The 20,061-nt window shown below is 38.1% G+C and overlaps 1 protein-coding gene across 2 annotated transcripts; it reads left to right on the top strand.

The window, feature by feature from the left end:
- Nucleotides 1–3,103: 3,103 nt before the first annotated feature.
- Nucleotides 3,104–19,664, top strand: LOC133420059 (carboxypeptidase Z-like). Of its 2 annotated transcripts, none has more exons than XM_061709623.1 (11): nucleotides 3,104–3,240; nucleotides 3,682–3,714; nucleotides 5,878–6,252; nucleotides 11,128–11,349; nucleotides 11,438–11,661; nucleotides 12,330–12,494; nucleotides 12,596–12,754; nucleotides 14,335–14,467; nucleotides 16,778–16,917; nucleotides 17,179–17,278; nucleotides 18,927–19,664. In XM_061709623.1, exons 1-11 carry the CDS (start codon nucleotides 3,168–3,170, stop codon nucleotides 19,271–19,273), a joined length of 1,971 nt encoding a protein of 656 aa, XP_061565607.1. In that variant the 5' UTR covers nucleotides 3,104–3,167; the 3' UTR covers nucleotides 19,274–19,664. The 2 variants fall into 2 exon arrangements, with proteins under 2 accessions (XP_061565607.1, XP_061565606.1); XM_061709622.1 differs by having other exon boundaries at nucleotides 11,125–11,349.
- The last annotated feature ends 397 nt before the right edge of the window (nucleotides 19,665–20,061 follow it).

The raw sequence follows: 20,061 nt of genomic DNA, 5'->3' as shown, positions 1-20,061 counted from the left end.
GACTATCGTAGCACTGCGTGACATCGTACTCTCTGTCCATCTCCCTCCAGCAGCTGCCACTTTATTGAGGTTTTTGTAGTGAAATGAGGAGAAATCATAGAGATAACTTCTCATCTCAACTAACTGGATCAGCCGTTCCTCATCCATGACTGTTTCCTACAGCGCTTTCAACCGGCTTTCAACGCGAGCGACAGGAAGAAAATAGAAGCAGGGCGTCTGACAAATGTTCAGCTCAAAACGGCGTGCTGTGCCGCGTCGCTGCGCCAGTTAGGACAGTCCAATAGAAAATAAAGCAATGGAATTGATTTTGTCGCTGACGCTCGCTCGCATCGCATGGGACACGGTTTAAAGCCTGAATTATGGTTCCGCGTTAAATCGACGCAGAGCCTACGCTGTAGGGTACGGCATAGGCTCTGCGTTGGTGTAACGCGGAACCATAAATCAGCCTTAATAGTGTACGTAGCCGGCTGCTCTTCTGCCCAGAGCGAGGCTTTGTGCCCTCCCCTGCTACACGTCATTTAGGCAGCCAATCAGCACAGAGCCTCATAATCATAGCCCCGCCTACTCAGAATCCTGCATAGATAATGATTTTAGAGACTGGGATGATAAAGACATGGTTCAGAGGCTGAATTTCTAATTTATTAAGCAAAAACAATCAAAAGCTTGTTTTTTAAGACATTCAAGGCCTGTTTAAAATAGGGATTAGATGACATTATAGGTCCCCTTTAACTAGACTGCTTTAGTGAGAATTGGATGGAATCGAATTAGACCCATTCCTCAAACCTGACATGGTCTTGTTCAGTTAACTGTAAAACAAGCTATATCATCTTTAGATGAGAATGATTGTGCTTTTTGGTAGGTCTTTATTCACATTTTTGAGAAGTAAAATTCACAGAAAATGCTAATTAGCTAAAGTAATAAAAATTTGGCATAAAATTGTGGTTTGATATAATGGATGAAGTGAATGAAAATCTCTATAGTAGAGCATCATTTATCAGGCTTAGATACAGAAATACAGGAGTGTAGAACTCAACCCCTCTCCACTGAATCAGCACAGGTGGAAGCCGGAAAGGAGGTGGGATTGCGTTTGAGAGCGGTACCAAAGGGTGAGACATCTAAGGACAGATACAGCTCTTTATAGGTCAAAGAACAAATGGAGTGACTGGAATGAACCATGCACAGGGGTGAATGTGAGCACACACACATCCTGCAGAGATTTCCTGTCTGAAATAGCTCCTGCATGGGGGTAAGTTCATGTGTTTTAGTGTATGGAGAGACTAATACCATACAATTTAAAAATGTAGAGACTGGAAATTGACATAACTTTTGGAGCCAGGCCTCTAATGGTCATTGGAGGAACTGCACTTTTTGGACCACTTCCTGCTAACATGAGAATGAAAGAGTATGAAGGACAGATGGATGGATTGGATCTAATGAAAACTGGATTTAATCCCTTGTATTTGATCCAACATGTATTTCTGAATTTCAGTTCTTCTGTAAATTGTTAAAAGCTCAAGAGTGTTTTTATATATTTTAATGTATTTCCTTTTTTTGGTATCTTAAACAGGAACAGTGTACATTTATATCATTTCTGTAAATGTACCAGAGTTACACAAAAGCTATTATTTTTCATCCGCAGTCCCTGAAAAAGAAGAAAGACGGAGTAAAAAGATAAGGTTAAAATAAAAATATGAAGTCGCCTATCGTATATTCAAACAATAAATAAAATGATAAAAGTATGAACAAGACACTGGTGATGAGTATAGTGAGTAAAACACAGAATAAAATATAAAAGAACCCACAGTATTTAAAAACATTCAAAATAACCACTAATTGAGATGACAGAGACAGAAATACAGGAAAGTCAGGAAGTTTATAGATGTTAATACTTGTGTGAGTGGTACAGTGTTATATCTGACTACTGATGATGGTCCTGGTTTAGTATTCCTCTGTTTGAAGGATGAAAAGCTGAACTATGAGCTGAGGTTGGATGAACCCAAAGGAGCTGCAGATTCAGTTGATAACTGCATTTAATATGTATATAATATTAATAAGATACACTACTACATTTGAAGGAGACTAGGTGATTAAGAGACAGTCAAATTTGTGATTTTCCTAATGTGAGGTGCAATTAACGAAGTACAAATACTTTGTTACCTTCCTTAAGTAGAAATTTTGGTTATCTATACTTCACTGGAGTAATTATTTTTCAGACGACTTTTTACTTTTACTCCTTACATTTTCACACAATTATCTGTACTTTTTACTCCTTACATTTTAAAAACAGCCTCGTTACTCTATTTCATTTCGGCCTTTTAAAAAAAAACTATCCAGTTAAATTGCTCCATCCGGATAGAGTGAATTTGGTTGTGGTTGTTTCAGATGTTCTTGTCCAGTTTTGTTCTTACATCCGTTCCCTCAGATTCCTGCAACTAAACTTGGATGTACATTCCAATAAAGGTTAGGATAAATGATAACATGCCTCTGAAGTTTGACTTTTTGCACCATTACAATACTTATAGGCAACTAGTCATCATATCTTCTACTCTCTGAAACACATGTTAATGCTCAATAGTACACATATATGGTTCTTTAATATATTTGCATTATACTAAGATACATTCATTTTCAATGGCTTTTGTCCTTAATTACTTTTTTCCCCCCTAACATTACTTTTACTTTTATACTTTAAGTAGTTTTGAAACCAATACTTTTATACTTTTACTTGAGTAAAAAACTTGAGTTGATACTTCAACTTCTACAGGAGTATTTTTAAACTCTAGTATCTATACTTCTACCTGAGTAATGAATGTGAATACTTTTGACACCTCTGGTGAGCTAAAAAGTGATGGGGACACTGACTTTAAAAGCAATCTAGAAACAAACAATGCATTAAGCAGTTAATTTCCACCTTATTTTCTTTCTTTTTTTTGAAAGAGTTGAAAAAATATGCGTCATATTTTCAAAATCTTGCTGTCACCCTCTCTTCACTCCGAAGACACTCCTTTGTAACTCGATATTTAGCCGTAATATTTGTAATAAAGCTGCGTGCAGGGACGCCCTGTAGGAATTCCTGGCGTCTCGGAGAAATCACGCACTAAAACTAAAACACTCCCTTTGGCTGCGTGCGTGAGGCGCCACATCGAAACCTTATAAAAGTGTGGAGAATGTTGCTGGTCCTGCTGCAGATGCTGGTTTTTGTGTCTTCTTCTCCGCCGAGATGCGACCCACGAGTGAGAGGTAAAGTTTGTCCGTCATCCTGTTATTACCCTTTATAATAATCCGGGTGCGCTGCGCGCTTGTGGATCTGCAGAAATTGGAACATGACTTTTTTTCACGTGGACGATCCTCGATGAGAAGCTTCTTTTGATGCAACAAAAAAAGTTTTGATCGAAGTTTTTAGGTCATGTGAAGTTTTTAAAAACTCTAATTTTCAATTTGATGAATGATATGATATTCACTCCTGGTGGTTGTGAAGTTGCATTAACAAACTATTCTCGTTGTTTGAATGCTTTTCATCTTAAATGAATAGGATTATGATTGCTTTAGTGATTTAATGATATGGTGCAGACTGACAGGCGTTTTAGGAGCAGAATATTTTCTAAAGGCATTCATAGAAACCACTCTGCCATCTAGTGTCTGCCACTGTGTCAACTAATATCAGGCTGATGTGTCTCACAGGACAGTGCAAGCCAGTGCAAGTGGAAGAAAAACGTAAGTACCCTCTGGCTTGAAGAAAGAGTCGTGTCATGCAAGGGCTGTTTGTCATCCGGCTGAGCTGCTGCAGCAACCCATCACGTGTCACTGCTGTTTAATTTTTAAATGGTAGACTTTTTTGTGGGGGGCTTTTTTGAGCTTTAAACCACGTGTTAACATGAGACAAAATCCAGGCCCCTGAAGGCCCTCTCTTTTCCCCCACCCCTATGACCGGTCCAGCTGAGGTCGTGGCTGTGATTTCTGTCAGATGTTTTCACAACAAACATCACAAGCTCGTGAATCACGCAAAGCCTAGTTTTAATGTAAGCTGGCCCAAAAAACCATGAAGCCACTGAGTATTTTTAGATGATCGATGGCAGCATGAAATATTCAAATTCTAATTTTCAGAGATGATAGAAATATTTTGGACCAGATGGTAAAAGACTGAACCTTCAAAATAAGATTCTTCATCCTTTCTGCTCATTCACTATGATCGATCATTTCTTTTGGAAAATGTGCCTAATCTGCCTGATCTCAATGATTTCTATAAGCAATTTACAACCGCTATTCAGACTGCAAAAAAAAGCAATCAGGATACTTCACAATGTGGGTTATAAGGATCACACAAACACACTGTTTTTAAAGTCGCATGTGTTGAAATTCTGGGACATTGTCAAACTAAAAACTCTACAAATAATATTCAAAGCGAGAACTGATTCACTTCCAGGCAATTTACAGAAAATGTTTTGTGACAGGGATGGGGTTATAATTTAAGAGGAAAATATATTTTCAAAAAACAATGTTTTCATTCTAAAAGGAAAAGCATGTGTATCTCAGTTGTTGGAGTGGATCTATGGAATGGGTTGGGTGATGGGTTGAAGCAATTTACAAATGTGAATCAATTTAAAGGAGCATGAGGCAGGATTGAGGCAGGATTTATGAAAAAACATCGTATACGTTTTAAGTTTTCTAGTAATAATGTCAGATGAAGCGTTCCAAACCAAAAAGAATGAGCCCTCTAGCGTATCTCTCCATTGCCTTGAACAGTTTGTGTGCTGCAAAATGTGCTGCAATTCTCCCCGTTCTCCCGTGCCGGCTTCACTGTTGGCTGCAGTACCCCCGACGGCCGTCGTGGTGAAGGGTGGCGCTAGAGAGTCTCATTTCTTAAAAGGAGCCTCATGCTCCTTTAAAACACGGTACAAAAAGGAAGTTCTGGGAAGTTATTTGGTTGAGGAGGAGTGATGTTACTGTAAGGCAATATTGTGTTTGTTAGCTGGTTAGGTGCAAAGGCACAACCAATGGGAACATCGGTAGCCTAATAGGTAAATTGCAGCTATTTATTATTAATATTTATGTTTAATTTATGATAGAGGTAACAAAGGGGCAGGGTTAAATAAGTTTTACTTCTACCTGCTCCTTTTCGGACACTGTTTTTTTTCCCCTGTTTGTATTACGTTTTTGTTTTTGTTGCTCTTTTATCTGTATGTTTTGAATTTGTTTTAAAATTTTATATTTTTTTCCTTATGTGTTCGAAATAAACAATTCAATCAATCAATCAATCAATCAATCAATCAATCAATCAATCAATCAATCAATCAATCAATCAATCAATCAATCAATCAATCAATCAATCAATCAATCAATCAAAGAAAGAAAGAAAGAAAGAAAGAAAGAAAGAAAGAAAGAAAGAAAGAAAGAAAGAAAGAAAGAAAGAAAGAAAGAAAGAAAGAAAGAAAGAAAGAAAGAAAGAAAGAAAGAAAGAAAGAAAGAAAGAAAGAAAGAAAGAAAGAAAGAAAGAAAGAAAGAAAAATTTCCGTTGATACGTGTTTGTGTAACAAACATGGCAGATCTGAATCATTCCAGTTTTGCAGTACAGGTGTAACTCATTTAATTGGTTTTCATCAATTCAATGTAATTGGTGTAGTTTAGTAGCATTTAGTATCTTTTACAGCAGTGTTTTGGCTCCAAAGACTGAATGTGGTGATAGATTTATAGTTAAAAAGATGGAGTTGAATTGGTATTTCTTTGATCGTCATTTTTATCGTTATTGGGATAAATGCCAGAAATTATCGTGATACATTTTTTAGTCCATACCGCCCATCCCTATCATTCACTATGATCGATCATTTCTTTTGGAAAATGTGCCTAATCTGCCTGATCTCAATGATTTCTCCATGTTAGCCAAATGCACAGATCTGCTGCTGTCCTACTGCGAGGACATGTCCTACACCCAGACCATGTTCCCCAACGTCATCGGCCACAAGAGCCGCGAGGAGGCCGAGTCCGGGGCCGAGTACCTGCTGATCAGTGTGATTGAATCCCTGCTGGGCGGGGAGTGCAACCCTGACATACGGATGCTGGGCTGCTCGGTGCTGGCGCCGCCCTGCGAGAAGGAGAAGGTGCTGAAGACCTGTCGCAGCACTTGTGAGGCCGTGCGCAAAAAGTGCAGCTCTGCCTTTGACAGGATACAGATGGCTTGGCCCTACTTCCTCGACTGTGATCGATTCTTTGACGGTGAACAAGAGGGATGTTACGACCCCCTGGAGGGCCTCGGAGGTGAGAAACATGTAACATGCACACCTAACTGACATCAGCTTTGACTTTGGCTCATTCGATCCTTGTAAATATATAAACAAGGATAAATACAGGTTTATAGTTTATAGTTTTATTTGGATCCCCATTAGCTGCAGCAAAACTGCAGCTATTCTTCCTGGGGTCCGACACATAATATACAATACATGACAAAAATTAAAAGCAAACCTAAAGAGGTAGTAAAGTACGGAAGAGTTTTAGGGCCGGGCAAGACAAAAATTAAAATAATATTTTAGAGGAGGAATTTTTTTTTTTCATTATGCACTTCGAGAAAAAAGTTGAAATGCAGAGAAAAAAGTCGAAATGTCGAGATTAATGTTGAAGTACAATTTCGAGACAAAAGTCGAAATGTTGAGAAAAAAGTCAAAATTTTGTGAATAAAGTTGAAATGTCGAGAAAAAGGTTGAAATGCCGAGATTAATATTGAAATACAATTTTGAGAAAAAAGTCGAATTGTTGGGAAAAAAGTCAAAATTTCGTGAATAAAGTCGAAATGTTGAGAAAAAAGTCGAAATGTTGAGAAAAAAGTTGAAATTTTAAGAAAAAAGTCAAAATGTCGAGAATATTGTTGAAGTATAATTTCGAGAAAAAAGGCGAAATGCTAAGAAAAAAGTCGAAAAGTCAAGATTAATGTTGAAGTACAATTTCGAGAAAAAAGGCGAAATGTCGAGAAAAAAGGCGAAATTTCGACTTTATTCACGAAATTTCGACTTTTTTCTCGAAATTGTATTTCAACATTAATCTCGACATTTCGACTTTTTTCTCGAAGTGCACAATAAAAAAAAAATCTTCGCCTCTCAAATTTTTTCTCCTGCATGGCCCTAATACTCTTCCGTAGTAAAGAAAAAGAAAAGAAACATAGAAATGAAAAAAGTAAAAAAAAAAAAAGGAAATTCTACTACAAAATATATTCTAGATTTCTGTCAAATAAGACCAGTGCTCCTTTTGACACTCACATTAAGGTTACAGTCATTCCGAAACATTTAGATGTAATGCATTACAATACAAAATCATACCTTTTTTTAAATAGCATCAACCAATTCAATCAATGTATAGTCATCAACAATGCGTTTAAGTTATAATCACTTATCGTAACTTGAACCCATGACCATTTTTAGTAAACCAATAGCCATTTAAGGTTATGTTGTCAGATGATTAAACTGTTTAATAGTTTAAACTTTTTAGTTTACCTGCTCAACCTTGTTATTGTCTATTTCAGGGATGGCAAGAACAAGTCTAAATGACCTTAAATCATCCTTAAATTATTGATAGTCAAATCTCATTTAAGCTGTTCTGCATGAAATTATTAATGTCATATTCTTCACTTCCATTCTCCGAACCTCCTCAGAAACTCTGGGAGCCCCCGGAGGGCAGAGCCTCCTCCCGCACTCACAACCACACTCCAACAGTCTACTTTTCTTTCGCTTAAAAGAGAAGCACAAATTGCTGCCTTAGAAGTTTCAGTAGAGTAGAAAGTCTTCATAAACATTTTTTTGAAGGCAGCTGGTTCACATACGTGACATGTTTTCCACTGTGTAATCCCCCTGGACCGCTCTGTCCTCACATAAACCCAATCTGAGATGTGGTCCAGTGGTTATGTCCATACCTTTGCCATCAGACCCTGTAAAAAAACGTCTCATATAAGCTATTAACAATAAATCTCATGGCAAAGACAAAAAAGCAAGTAAATTCTTGAAGAAAAACTTCTAGCCAGCCTTCTAGTCATCCAACAGCAGCATGTGTGAACCACATGAAAGTGTCAGGATTTGGAGGGTCCGTCCAGACAGACAGGATTGATTTGTGCACGTAGTCATGTGATTTTATGTTCATAAAACTCAGGCAATGAAAAAAAGCATCACAATGAAGTGTTTATGCCTTTTTTTATTGTTCCGCAGAAAGTTTTACACCGAGCACGAGTTGCGCCGGCTGTCTCCCAGCATGCCGCGCCGCTGGGATTATTTAATATTCATACTTTTGAACTGTTGTTGATGTTTCCTCTTTTGACATCATGTGACAGGGCATTAGTCCGTCCTAGAAATACTTTTAGCGACAGATCTCTGGTGTTGCTCCCAGAAATTTGGAAAGCCACTCTCCTTAGTCATCTCCACTGGCACCTCTGCTGCATTCAATTCCCCCGTCTGTTCCCCTTAATCTTTCAATGAAAGCATTTTTCAAGCTTCTTGTGTTCCTTCCTCTTGATGTTGCTGTTGTTTTGGGATTTCTAAATCCATCACCTCTGCATTCTTTTGTAGTTTCGTGACCGCAACGTCCAGTTGAGTAGCTATCCCGAGTTTATTAGCCCGGGTCTGCCTCCCCACATTTCACACTCTGCTGATATGTGTTGGATTGCCCCAGGGGCGTCTTTGGAGAGCTCCAACCTGTCATCTTATCTGCTGTGGTAGACCCGGGCCTTTATCGCTCCTGTCCTCAAGTCCTGTATGTGCTGTTATGAAGAAATCCTCTCAGACTTCTCGATGTCAGATGTATCGCTTGATCTTTGCTCTTTCATACATGTTGGACCTTTTTTCTAACATTTTACAAATACAAAATAACATTGAGTTTAAAAAAACCTTAAACTACATAATTGCTGAATTCAGCTGCTAAGACAGCAGACAACTTCAATAAGTCTCACCATGCCAGTTTATTAGGATCAATTCAATTCAATTTTATTTATATAGCGTCTAATACAACAAAAGTTGTCTCTCGACGCTTTCCAGAGACCCAGAACATAAACCCCCGAGCAATTATTACATAAACAATGGCAGGTAAAAACTCCCATAGTGGGAGAAAAACCTTAAGCCAAACAGTGGCAAGGAAAAACTCCCCTTTAGGAGGGAAGAAACCTTGAGCAGGACCAGGCTCATAAGGGGGGACCCTCCTGCCGAGGGCCAGACTGGGGGTCGGGGACGTCAACAGCACACAGCAGGCATGTGGAAGCGGCAACGGGATGACCAGGGGTGGGGACCGCAGGCCAGCACGCAGCTCCCGAAGCTCCAGCCCAATCAGCAAGCCCCAGGTTGGGGTGCAGGGTCGGGGAAGGGTTGAGAAGGGGCAGGGCCAGGGAAAGGAGTCTTGACGGACAAACCTCTCCCCCGCCTGCCCGGGCCGTTACCCTGCCCCTCCACTCCCACGCTGCAGGTTCCGGTGTTGTGCATTCAGAGATGCTCTTCCCCACCGGCAGAGGATGCTGGACCAAGTACAAAAGGGAAGAAGGAGAAGAAAAGGGGGGGAGGACAGCACAAGAAACTACAGGAGCGACTCTAACACACTAGAGTTTACACTACCTAGAGATTTACCAACACCAGCTCGAAGTTTACTAAACACTAACTATAGGCTTTACTAAACAGAAAGGTTTTAAGTTTAGTTTTAAAGGTGGAGGTGGTGTCAGCCCAGAGCCGGATTAACGCAAAGGCAGACTAGGCACGTGCCTAGGGCCCGACAGGGGGGGGGGCCCAGACAGAGGGACAAAAAAAAATAATTTTTTTTTTTTTTTTTTTTTCTTTTTTTTTTGTCTGCACACATATTAATGGTTGATAACATGCCTAGGCATATATATATGTGCATTATTACTACACGGGGCCTATTTCCTTATAAATATCAACAGTCACGTTCCATTACAGACCTAAATGTGTACTAGTCTGTGCATATCAATAAATATATGTGCAATGATGACGCGTGTCTGTTGTTCAATACAACTGATCAGACCAAGCGCAGACACAAGCTGCTCTGATCCAGACGGCTGGAGTTGGAACAAACTGTCACACAATGTCGAGAGAACGAGACAGATTCAGGAAATTTCCATCAGGGGATGAAAAAAGAAAAAAACTAAAGAAAATGGAAGAGTTTAATGCCTCTCTGAAAGGCACGTTTGATAAATTTGTTACAAAAATCCCCGATCCACCCGGGTCTCAAGCAGCCGTGGGGCCCCGCGTTGAGGCAAGAGATGATGATGAGGCAGGGGAAGGTATCCAGTATTTTGCTAATTGGAGAGTTAAAATTGCGCATATAAACACCCGATCCGACCCGAAAAACCCAAAAATTTCGCGCGCGTGAGCGTAGCGAGCGCGCGAGGGCCCCCCTTGCTATTTCACACAGGGCCTCGCAAATCTCCCAGACGGCTCTGCATACGCATACACATACATACATATACACATACAGACATACATACTACAGCACACTTTGTCTTACTGCAAATTGTATTGGTCTTTGTAGATTTTACTTCTTATTTAACTATTCAATTTAATCAACACATTTAATTAAGATTTTCTGCAAAATGCTCACAATCGATAAGATAAGGATAATTTAATAGCATTTAATAGAGCATTGTAATAACGTATAAATAATAAAAATCTAAAAATAGTCTGATAGACTGTTTAATATACAACACATGACTTATTTTGGAATACAAAGAACCGACTTGACTATGACTATGCTATGTAAAATGTGAATTAAGTTTTATTAGTAACTTTGGTAAGTTTAAGATTTCATAAATAACATCGATGGAGGGGGGCCCAAAAATCACAGTCTGCCTAGTGTAGTCCATTTATTTAATCCGGCTCTGTGTCAGCCACCTTAACCCAGATTGGAAATTGGTTCCATAGTAGTGGTGCCTGATAGCAGAACGCCCACTCTCCAAACTCCTACATTTGGATACTCTAGGAACTACGAGTAAACCTGCACTCCGAGAACGGAGAGCTCTGCCAGGAACATAAGGCACTATCAGGTCTTGCAAATAATGCAGAGCTAAGCCGTTTTGGGCTTTATACGCAAGTAATACAATTTTAAATTGGATTCTGAATTTATTAGATCAAATGAATAGATGACTTTTCTTTGCAGCAGGTCAAGAAGTAATGGATCTTCAAGGTACGGAAGTTCCTCCTGCAGAATCGGAAACCTCTATCCAGTTCAAGCACCACTCCAACGCTCAAATGATCAGCATCTTAAAGAAGACCGAAGAGCGATGCCCCGACATAGCCAGAACTTACAGCATTGGGCGCAGCTTGGAGGGCAGGGATCTGCTCGTGATCGAGTTCTCCAACAATCCCGGAGAACACAAGCTGCGTGAGTACGGCTCAGCCCCCCCCTGTTTGAAACCTGCTTCCTGTTATCATATTTATGGAGGTTAAACTTGTAATGCTGCCTTGTGTAGTTGAGCCAGAGGTAAAGTACATTGGGAACATGCATGGAAATGAAGCCCTGGGCCGCCAGCTGCTCATCTACTTGGCTCAGTATCTGTGCACGGAGTATGAGCAGGGAAACGAGCGCATCCAGACCCTCGTCAACACCACCCGCATCCACATCCTGCCCTCCATGAACCCTGACGGATACGAGGTGGCGGTGTCCGACAATAACTTCGATGATGATGACGAAGAGGTGACGTCAACTTAGTACTCTGCACTCTTGCATGCTTTATCTGGTATTAGATTAGTCCATGCTTTATTGTTAGGTCTTTATCACACCACCGACTATTTTAAAAACAATATCTTGTGACACAAAAGCACTTGAAGATGGAAAACATGTTTCAACACAATCAGAATGTAATGAACTTTTGTTTTGAGCACATCGATGTCAGATGTAAAAATTTGAAGTTTGAACAGAAAAAAAGACGCTTTTAGAACATCAACTAGGGAAATTGGATCTTGTGGCGAATATGAGTCACTGATTTCTCAGTATTTGTAAATCTATTGAGCAATTCATAATAAATGAGAAGCTGAAATGTTTTACTGAAACCACAAAGTACATGGTTTGGTTTGATAAGTAGAAAATCTTGATAAAAAAAAACACTTTTAGGTGAAAGAGGATTTACTTCACATGCGACACTAGTTCAGTGTAGGTTATTTCAACTCATGCTGGCTTCACACGTGCTCATCATACGCCTCAGATTTATTTATTTTTAACTTTAAACAACAGGGAATTTCTTAAAAAATACTTTCTGCTGAAACATGAACTCTGTAAATGAAACAAACAGAACTTAGATGATTTGTTTTTGCCATTGCATAATTTTCTTTGTGTATGGAAATACTGTTTTTTGAAACCCTTAGGGTCGTGGTTACAGTTCCCAGAACAACATCGGCCGAAACAATGCCCAGAACGTCGACCTGAACAGAAACTTCCCCGATTTGACCTCCATTGTTTATGGCAGACGCAGACAAAAGGGCTACCGCACCGACCACATCCCAATCCCAGACTTTTACTGGTTTGGTAAGGTACAGAAGGAGTCTTTATGGCCTATCATGCAATAATGCTGCCTGCTTCACAGTGGACACAGTGTTTGTTCGGTGAATACATTTCAAATGCTGTATTTCAGGTTGCACCAGAGACCTATGCGGTCATGAAATGGATCCGTTCCATCCCGTTCGTGCTCTCCGCTAACTTCCATGGTGGGGACTTGCTGGTGTCTTACCCCTACGATCTGTCTAAACACCCACAGCAGTACGACATGTTCTCCCCAACACCAGACGATAAGGTAAAACTATCTATCTATCTATCTATCTATCTATCTATCTATCTATCTATCTATCTATCTATCTATCTATCTATCTATCTATCTATCTATCTATCTATCTATCTATCTATCTATCTATCTATCTATCTATCTATCTATCTATCTATCTATCTATCTATCTATAGCAGGGGTCGGCAAGCCGCAGCTCTAGAGCCGAATCAGGCTCTTTAGCGCCGCCCTAGTGGCTCCTGGAGCTTTTTCAAAAATGTTTGACCTTTTTTTTTTTTTTTTTTTTTCTCTTTTTTTCTTCTTTTTTTCTCTTTTTTTCTTCCTTTCCTTTTTAATCTCGACATTTCGACTTTTTTCATCGACATTTCGACTATTTTCTCAAAATTTTGACTTTTTTCTCAACATTTCGACTTTTTTCTCGAGATTGTACTTCAACGTTAATCTCGACATTTCAACCTTTTTCTCGACATTTCGACTTTCTTCTCAACATTTCGACTTTTTTCTCAACATTTCGACTTTTTTCTCAACATTTCGACTTTTTTCTCAAAATTTCGACATTTCGACTTTTTTCTTTACATTTCGACTTTTTTCTCAAAATTGTACTTCAACATTAATCTCAACATTTTGACTATTTTGTCGAAATTTTGACTTTTTTCTCGACATTTCGGCTTTTTTCTCGAAATTTCGACTTTTTTCTCAACATTGACTTTTTTCTCAACATTTCGACTTTTTCTCGACTTTTCGCCTTTGCCTTCATTCTAAGGCTTATACAAGACTTATCATTTTTTTGCGGCTCCAGACATATTGGTTTTTTGTGTTTTTGTTCCAATATGGCTCTTTCAACATTTTGGGTTGCTGATCCCTGGTCTATAAAGTGTGATCCTTAAAGGCAGGATAAGCGATTTCTAACCTAATCTTATTGAGGATGCATCCATCCTTGTGTAGACTTCAGACAACAAAGTACCCCAAAATGCATTTGTAATAGCAGAAGAATAAAGTTAATAACTTTGTTGGGCAGCAAAATATAGTTGTAAAATGTTTTCATGCAAGAATATATAACTTGTTAAACTTTATAGTTGTGGTTATCCAAATAGAACCTATTTTAAAATGTCCTAAAGCATTTTCTAAACTGTTTTTTTCTTAATGCTTCTTTATTTATAAAATGTCTGAAAAACAAAAGGGTATCACTCATCAAAAACAAACCTTATAAAGTAACAGTAGTTAACATTTGCCAGAGGAGTCCATGGTCCATTCTGTGTCCTATTCATGTTTGAAGTGTTTATTCTCTGCTCAATTAAACTGCAGACATTTCTGAACACATGGTAGTCTGCTAGCGGAGCTTTGATGCCATGAAGAATGCTAGTCCTGCCTCCTCTCACCCTCCAACTCATGCTCTTTTTTACTTCCCAAGTATGAACTTGATTATGACTCACCTACTCTCCACACTCCACCCTTTAAAAACACTTCATGTGGAATCAGGCCCGTTTGGTGATTAATGAAGTATGTCAGGAATCAATGAGCTTTAAATGAACTGCAGATAATGGATGGTAACAAACCAGTGTATTGAATGATGCTTTTTGTTTTTTTTTTAGGTTTTTAAGTTTCTTGCAAGAATATATGCAAACACGCACCAATCGATGTCCCGTGAAAATGAACGCTGCAGATCTCTCACTAACAGCGATAAAGGGATCATTAATGGAGCAGAGTGGTCGAGCATTTCTGGAAGTAAGTTACAAAAACAAACAGCAATAACTCCTGAGCAGACAAGAGGGTTTCATTAATTGGTGTACCGTTTGTTCTTTCCATTTCCAAAAGCAATCAATTGAAAAAGGAAAAAGTTACTGGTCATTTTGTTATTTGTCTTTTCACAAAAAGGGCTTTTCTTTCATACCTTAGATTTTATGCTGAGATCACAAATACAAAATGGAGAAATGAGCCACATGTACATATGTATCACTTTGGTCCATTTGTGTCCATTTTACTTTCTTTTTTTGTGACTATTTTCGCAATCATTAATGCAAATGGATGAAATTCCCCCAGCGTGTGTATTTCTTCCAGAATTTTGGGGCCACTTCTGACCTATTGAAACCTGTGACAACTACATTTTTCAATTCCTTGTTATTTACAGTATGTAATTACATAATTTGGGTAAAATTGCTTTTATTCTAATGTCAACACTTGAAAATTGTAGTTTTGAACGTTTTCTGCCAAATTATGTTATTAATCCATTATTGGCCAAGGGAGCAAATTTGTGTAGTATTCTTAGGTTCTAGCATGGGTGTACAGTATATGAAGGAGTTATATATTACTAATAAAATAGGCAAAATTCCTTTTTTTTCATGACATACCATTGTACAGATTGGATTAAATTAAAAGACTACTCTCAATGCACCCAGACATATTGTTTATTAGTTATATCTGAGCTATAAAACAGTCGCCCGTGCAGAGCTTGTTGAGCTTCATCTCTGTTGCTGTTTCAACACTGTTGTATTTTCTCCAACCTTGGATGTGATAGAAAACTTCCACTGGATTATTGTTGCCAAGGATTGTTGACAATTGATTAAAGAGATTTTCTTGCCCAACTACTGTACAATTATGGAGAAATAGTGTCTCATTCAGAATGATACATGTACCTCCAACAATAGTTATCCGTGAGTTGAGGCAAAACATCCAGTGGATTTAAGTTGCCAGTGATGTCTTAACTGGCTGAACTTAATAACACAGCACAGGCAGGTGGATTTATTCTTCTTTTTTCAGGTCAAGAATGTAGTTTTCTGAAACAGTTTAAGTGAAGGCTAGAATACAAATCATTGCAGCTTTAGTGAACATTATAGTTGCTGGAGTCATCACAAAATAACAGGTGGGGTTGGGCGTTTTGTTCCTCAGAACAACTCGTAACTGTCCATGGCTGATGAATCATCGATGTGGCCATTGATGGGTGGAAATGCACCATCAAAGCCGGTACTGGAGTTGAGGGGGGATGAGGGGGGATGAGGGAGGATGAGGGGGGATGGCATCCCCCCCTGAAATAAAAACGGTCCAAATCATCCCCCCTGTAAAACTGCCATCCCCCCTTTCCATCCCTTATGTCATTTCATCAATGAATGTGGTTTTACTGCTATTTCAACATTTAGAGTCATCACCAGAAAAATAACACCAGACAAATAACTTATTTGACAATTTTTACCTGTTTCAAGTACATTTTCACTTGAAATAAGTAGGAAAAGATTTATCTTCTCATTACAAGCAAAAAAATCTTGTTCCACTGGCAGATTTTTCTACTTATTTCAAATAAAAATCTACTTGAAACAGGTGAAAATTGTTGTTTTCTCCAGTGATGAGTCTTGTTTTAAGTGTAATGAGATTTTTTTTACTAAAATGAGACATTTTAACTAGAAATAAGACAAATATTCTTGTTAAGATTTTGAGTTTTTGCAGTGATCCATGTTACTTATCCTGTGAAGGACAGAGTCATATTGATAAGTTCAGAAAAGTGTTTTTTATTGTTGTGTTTTGATGTATTTCATGTAAGTCCAGTGGATATTTAAAGCTTACAGAAGGCTGCATTTAACTGCTGCTATGTCATTCCTGCAGTATTTCTGCAGCTGTTTTGGTCACTGCTATTATTTGTAATATATTATATTATTTGTAATCAGCACAAATTATCTGTCCCCTTATGATAAAATCCACCATCCCCCCTGATTTTATTTTTACAACTCGAGTACTGGTCACAACTAACATTAACGTGACAGTTGCTTCCGGGACATGTAAACCTGACAAGTGAAATATTAAAATCTTTTGGCCCATTTTCCCATTTTGTATTTTTGATTTTAACCTTAAATTGAAAATATAGACAAATAAGTACTTTTTTCCATATTTTGGCATCTTTGTCAAAGACAAATAATAAAGTAACAGTCACTTTTTCAGTTTTCAATTTCTGATTGTGCAGCGCTCTGCAGCCAGCAGAGGCCGCTGTGAGACCAACTATGAATATGAAGTTTCTCAATAAGGAGTTGTGTTTGTGTGTTTGATCAGCTATGCAGGACTTTAACTATCTTCATACCAACTGCTTCGAGGTGACGGTGGAGCTGGGCTGTGATAAGTTCCCTCCTGAAGAGGAACTCTTCCTCGCCTGGCATGATAACCAAGAAGCTTTGATTGTATTCTTGGAGGCAGTAAGACACCGTTACTGTTTTCTTTCTTCTTTTGTTTTAATCTCAAACTTGGGTAAAGCACGTTTGTGCAGCTAAACTGAGGCTTATGGATATTTGGACTTGCTGATATTCATTTTTCTGGAGTATATTCAGTTTAGAGGTGAAGTGTCATCAAGAATGAAGAGAGGAAGTTCTTATATCTTATGTTAGAGCTTTTGAGGATCACCACTCACCATTTATCACAATTTATCAGAAAAATGCTAAAATATTTGTATCCACCAGGTGCATCAAGGTATCAAAGGCATCGTCAAAGATGAAGAAGGAAACGGCATAAAAGGCGCTCAAATTACTGTCAGAGGAATAAGGCACAGTGTTACTTCAGGTAAAACCTGTCTGCAACAAACATTTACTGCACTTTCAACCACAAACATTGTTTTTTTTTTATTTCACATTACCGTAAACATGTATTTTAATAACCTGCTACCTACATACATTTTTTTAATGTAATTTAAGGTGTAAATAAAAAGAAGAAAGTCATCATTTTCTCAGAGAACAAATGTTATTATTTCAATTAATTTCATGAATGCATTAATGTGAAAAGAAACTCGGGTCTGTACAGTTCTAAGCTTTTATGTAGCACATTAAAAAAGCAAACAAAAACACTAGATCCTTACCCAGACAGAAAATGAGATACTTGCAGTTTCAGATGAATAAAAACAACACATGACACAATTGTCATTTGTTCAGCAAATATTAAACCACAGTGTGGAAGAACTGTGCAAATGAATAAATGTATGCATTTATATGAATAATTATATATATATATATATATATATATATATATATATATATATAATTATTCATAGAAATTGACCCGATTACTGCAACTTGCCCAGGTCTTGTAGCTACAAAACAAACAGAATGATCACAGCACCACAGTGTTTTTGAATTTGAACACTGCACAGGTAGTGTTGTATGTGCTACTTCTTTTATTTACAGAAATACCACACCATCCTTATTTTTTTCACATACTTCACTCCAAAGTATAACTGTTGGCATACTGCATACTCTATTTTGACAAAGTAAGTACGCACTTGTAGTGTAGCGTACGCTCTTGAAAATGTCTAGCGTCTCCTGCCAGACTTTTTTTTTTTGATCATTGCACAAGCTTAACTTGGAATAAAATTGTTGGGGCAAACATTTCTATAAAGATCACTATCCATCTGGAATGTTTTCCACTTATGTTGTTTGGAAATGAACTTGTGGTCTTTCCCAGACTGATCATTGCTGATGTCGTTCCTTCTTGCCATTATGTCAAACACCAACATCTGAAAAGTGACAAAACTAATATTTTTACAGAGGTTGTCTGAATTGATCAGCTGCTCAGGTTCTTTGATTAGCAGCACCTGGTTGCTACTGTATGTTTTATAGTCTTGACTCCAGTAAATGCATGAAAATGTCTAAGAAAGTTGTTCATCCTATATACGGATGTACTTAGACTTTTACACACTGTTTTTACACTTCGGCTCAGATTTGTAAAACGAATAATGACACGGTGCAATAAGCAATACAAAATGTATATTTAGAAGATTGTACATTCATTTTTTGACACGAATTTAGCTCTATATTTTCTATTTTCTCTTTTTCTTCTTTTTTTCTTCTTTTTTTCACTTTTTTCTCTTTTTTTCTTCCTTTCCTTTTTAATCTCGACATTTCGACTTTTTTCCTCGACATTTCGACTTTTTTCTCGAGATTGTACTTCAACGTTAATCTCAACATTTCAACCTTTTTCTCAACATTTCGACTTTTTTCTCGAAATTTCGACTTTTTTCTCGACATTTCGACTTTTTCTCAACATTTCACCTTTCGCCATTTGCCTTCATTCTAAGGCCTATACACGACTTTTCATTTTTTGCGGCTGTTCATCCCTGTTTTGCACGTTTTTTTAAACTCAGACTTCCCCTATGAGTAAATAGCATTGATGTGTAGAACTCAAGTCCAAATGCCTTGTGTTTTCTTTCCTTTTTCAGCTGAAAACGGAGAATACTGGCGCATCCTCACCCCGGGCATCCACATCGTCACCGCCTCGGCCCCCGGCTTCGACAGCGCCACAAAGAAAGTGCACCTGCCCTCTCGCATGCAAACAGCAGGCCGTGTGGACTTCGTGCTGAATAAAGCTTCTCCCCCGCCTGACGTGGAGGAAACTACTGCAACGGGGACCTATGAGCAATTTGACCCGTACAACCAGTACAAACACTACACCCAGATCGCTAACGGTACCCAGAGCCGCGAGGAGAGAGGAGAGAAGCCTTGGTGGTGGAGTTACTTTGTCTTACCGGGACACTCCACCCCCACCTGGCTCCTCAAACATTATTAGCGCTTTAATACGGGAAGCAAAATATGATGTTCTCTTCAGGAAAAAAAAAAGAACAATCATGACATAAATGTGCAGCTTTTTTTTTTAAAGGTCTCACACATCCTTGTACACTTACATGTGCTCTACTTGGTCTCAACTCCAATTTGAATGTTAACGTACTGTAAGCACCTTATATCGGAAAGCTTTTGCCTTGATAGTTAGATGACTTGCACTAATGTTCATGATTAAATCAGTTTGTTTAAAATATGCATTTGTAATTTCAGCTGTTTTACAGCAGAAATAAACTATAATATTGGGGTATATCATGAAAAAGTGTAACATTATTTCCAGTACTCGAGTTGTAAAAAAAATCAGGGGGGATGGTGGATTTTATCATATGGGCACAGATAATTTGTGCTGATTACAAATAATATAATACGGTATATTACAAATAATAGCAGTGACCAAAACACCTGCAGAAATATTGCATGAATGACATAGCAGCAGTTAAATGCAGCCTTCTGTAAGCTTTAAATATCCACTGGGCTTACATCAAATACATCAAAACACAACAATAAAAAACACTTTTCTGAACTTATCAATATGACTCTGTCCTTCACAGGATAAGTAACATGGATCACTGCAAAAACTCAAAATCTTAACAAGAATATTTGTCTTATTTCTAGTTAAAATGTCTCATTTTAGTAAAAAAAATCTCATTACACTTAAAACAAGACTCATCACTGGATAAAACAACAATTTTCACCTGTTTCAAGTAGATTTTCACTTGAAATAAGTAGAAAAATCTG

This window comes from Cololabis saira, chromosome 20 (assembly GCF_033807715.1).
Source record: "Cololabis saira isolate AMF1-May2022 chromosome 20, fColSai1.1, whole genome shotgun sequence".
In the NCBI taxonomy this organism is placed as follows: Eukaryota; Metazoa; Chordata; class Actinopteri; order Beloniformes; family Belonidae; genus Cololabis; species Cololabis saira.
This window is presented reverse-complemented; position numbering and strand designations above follow the sequence as displayed.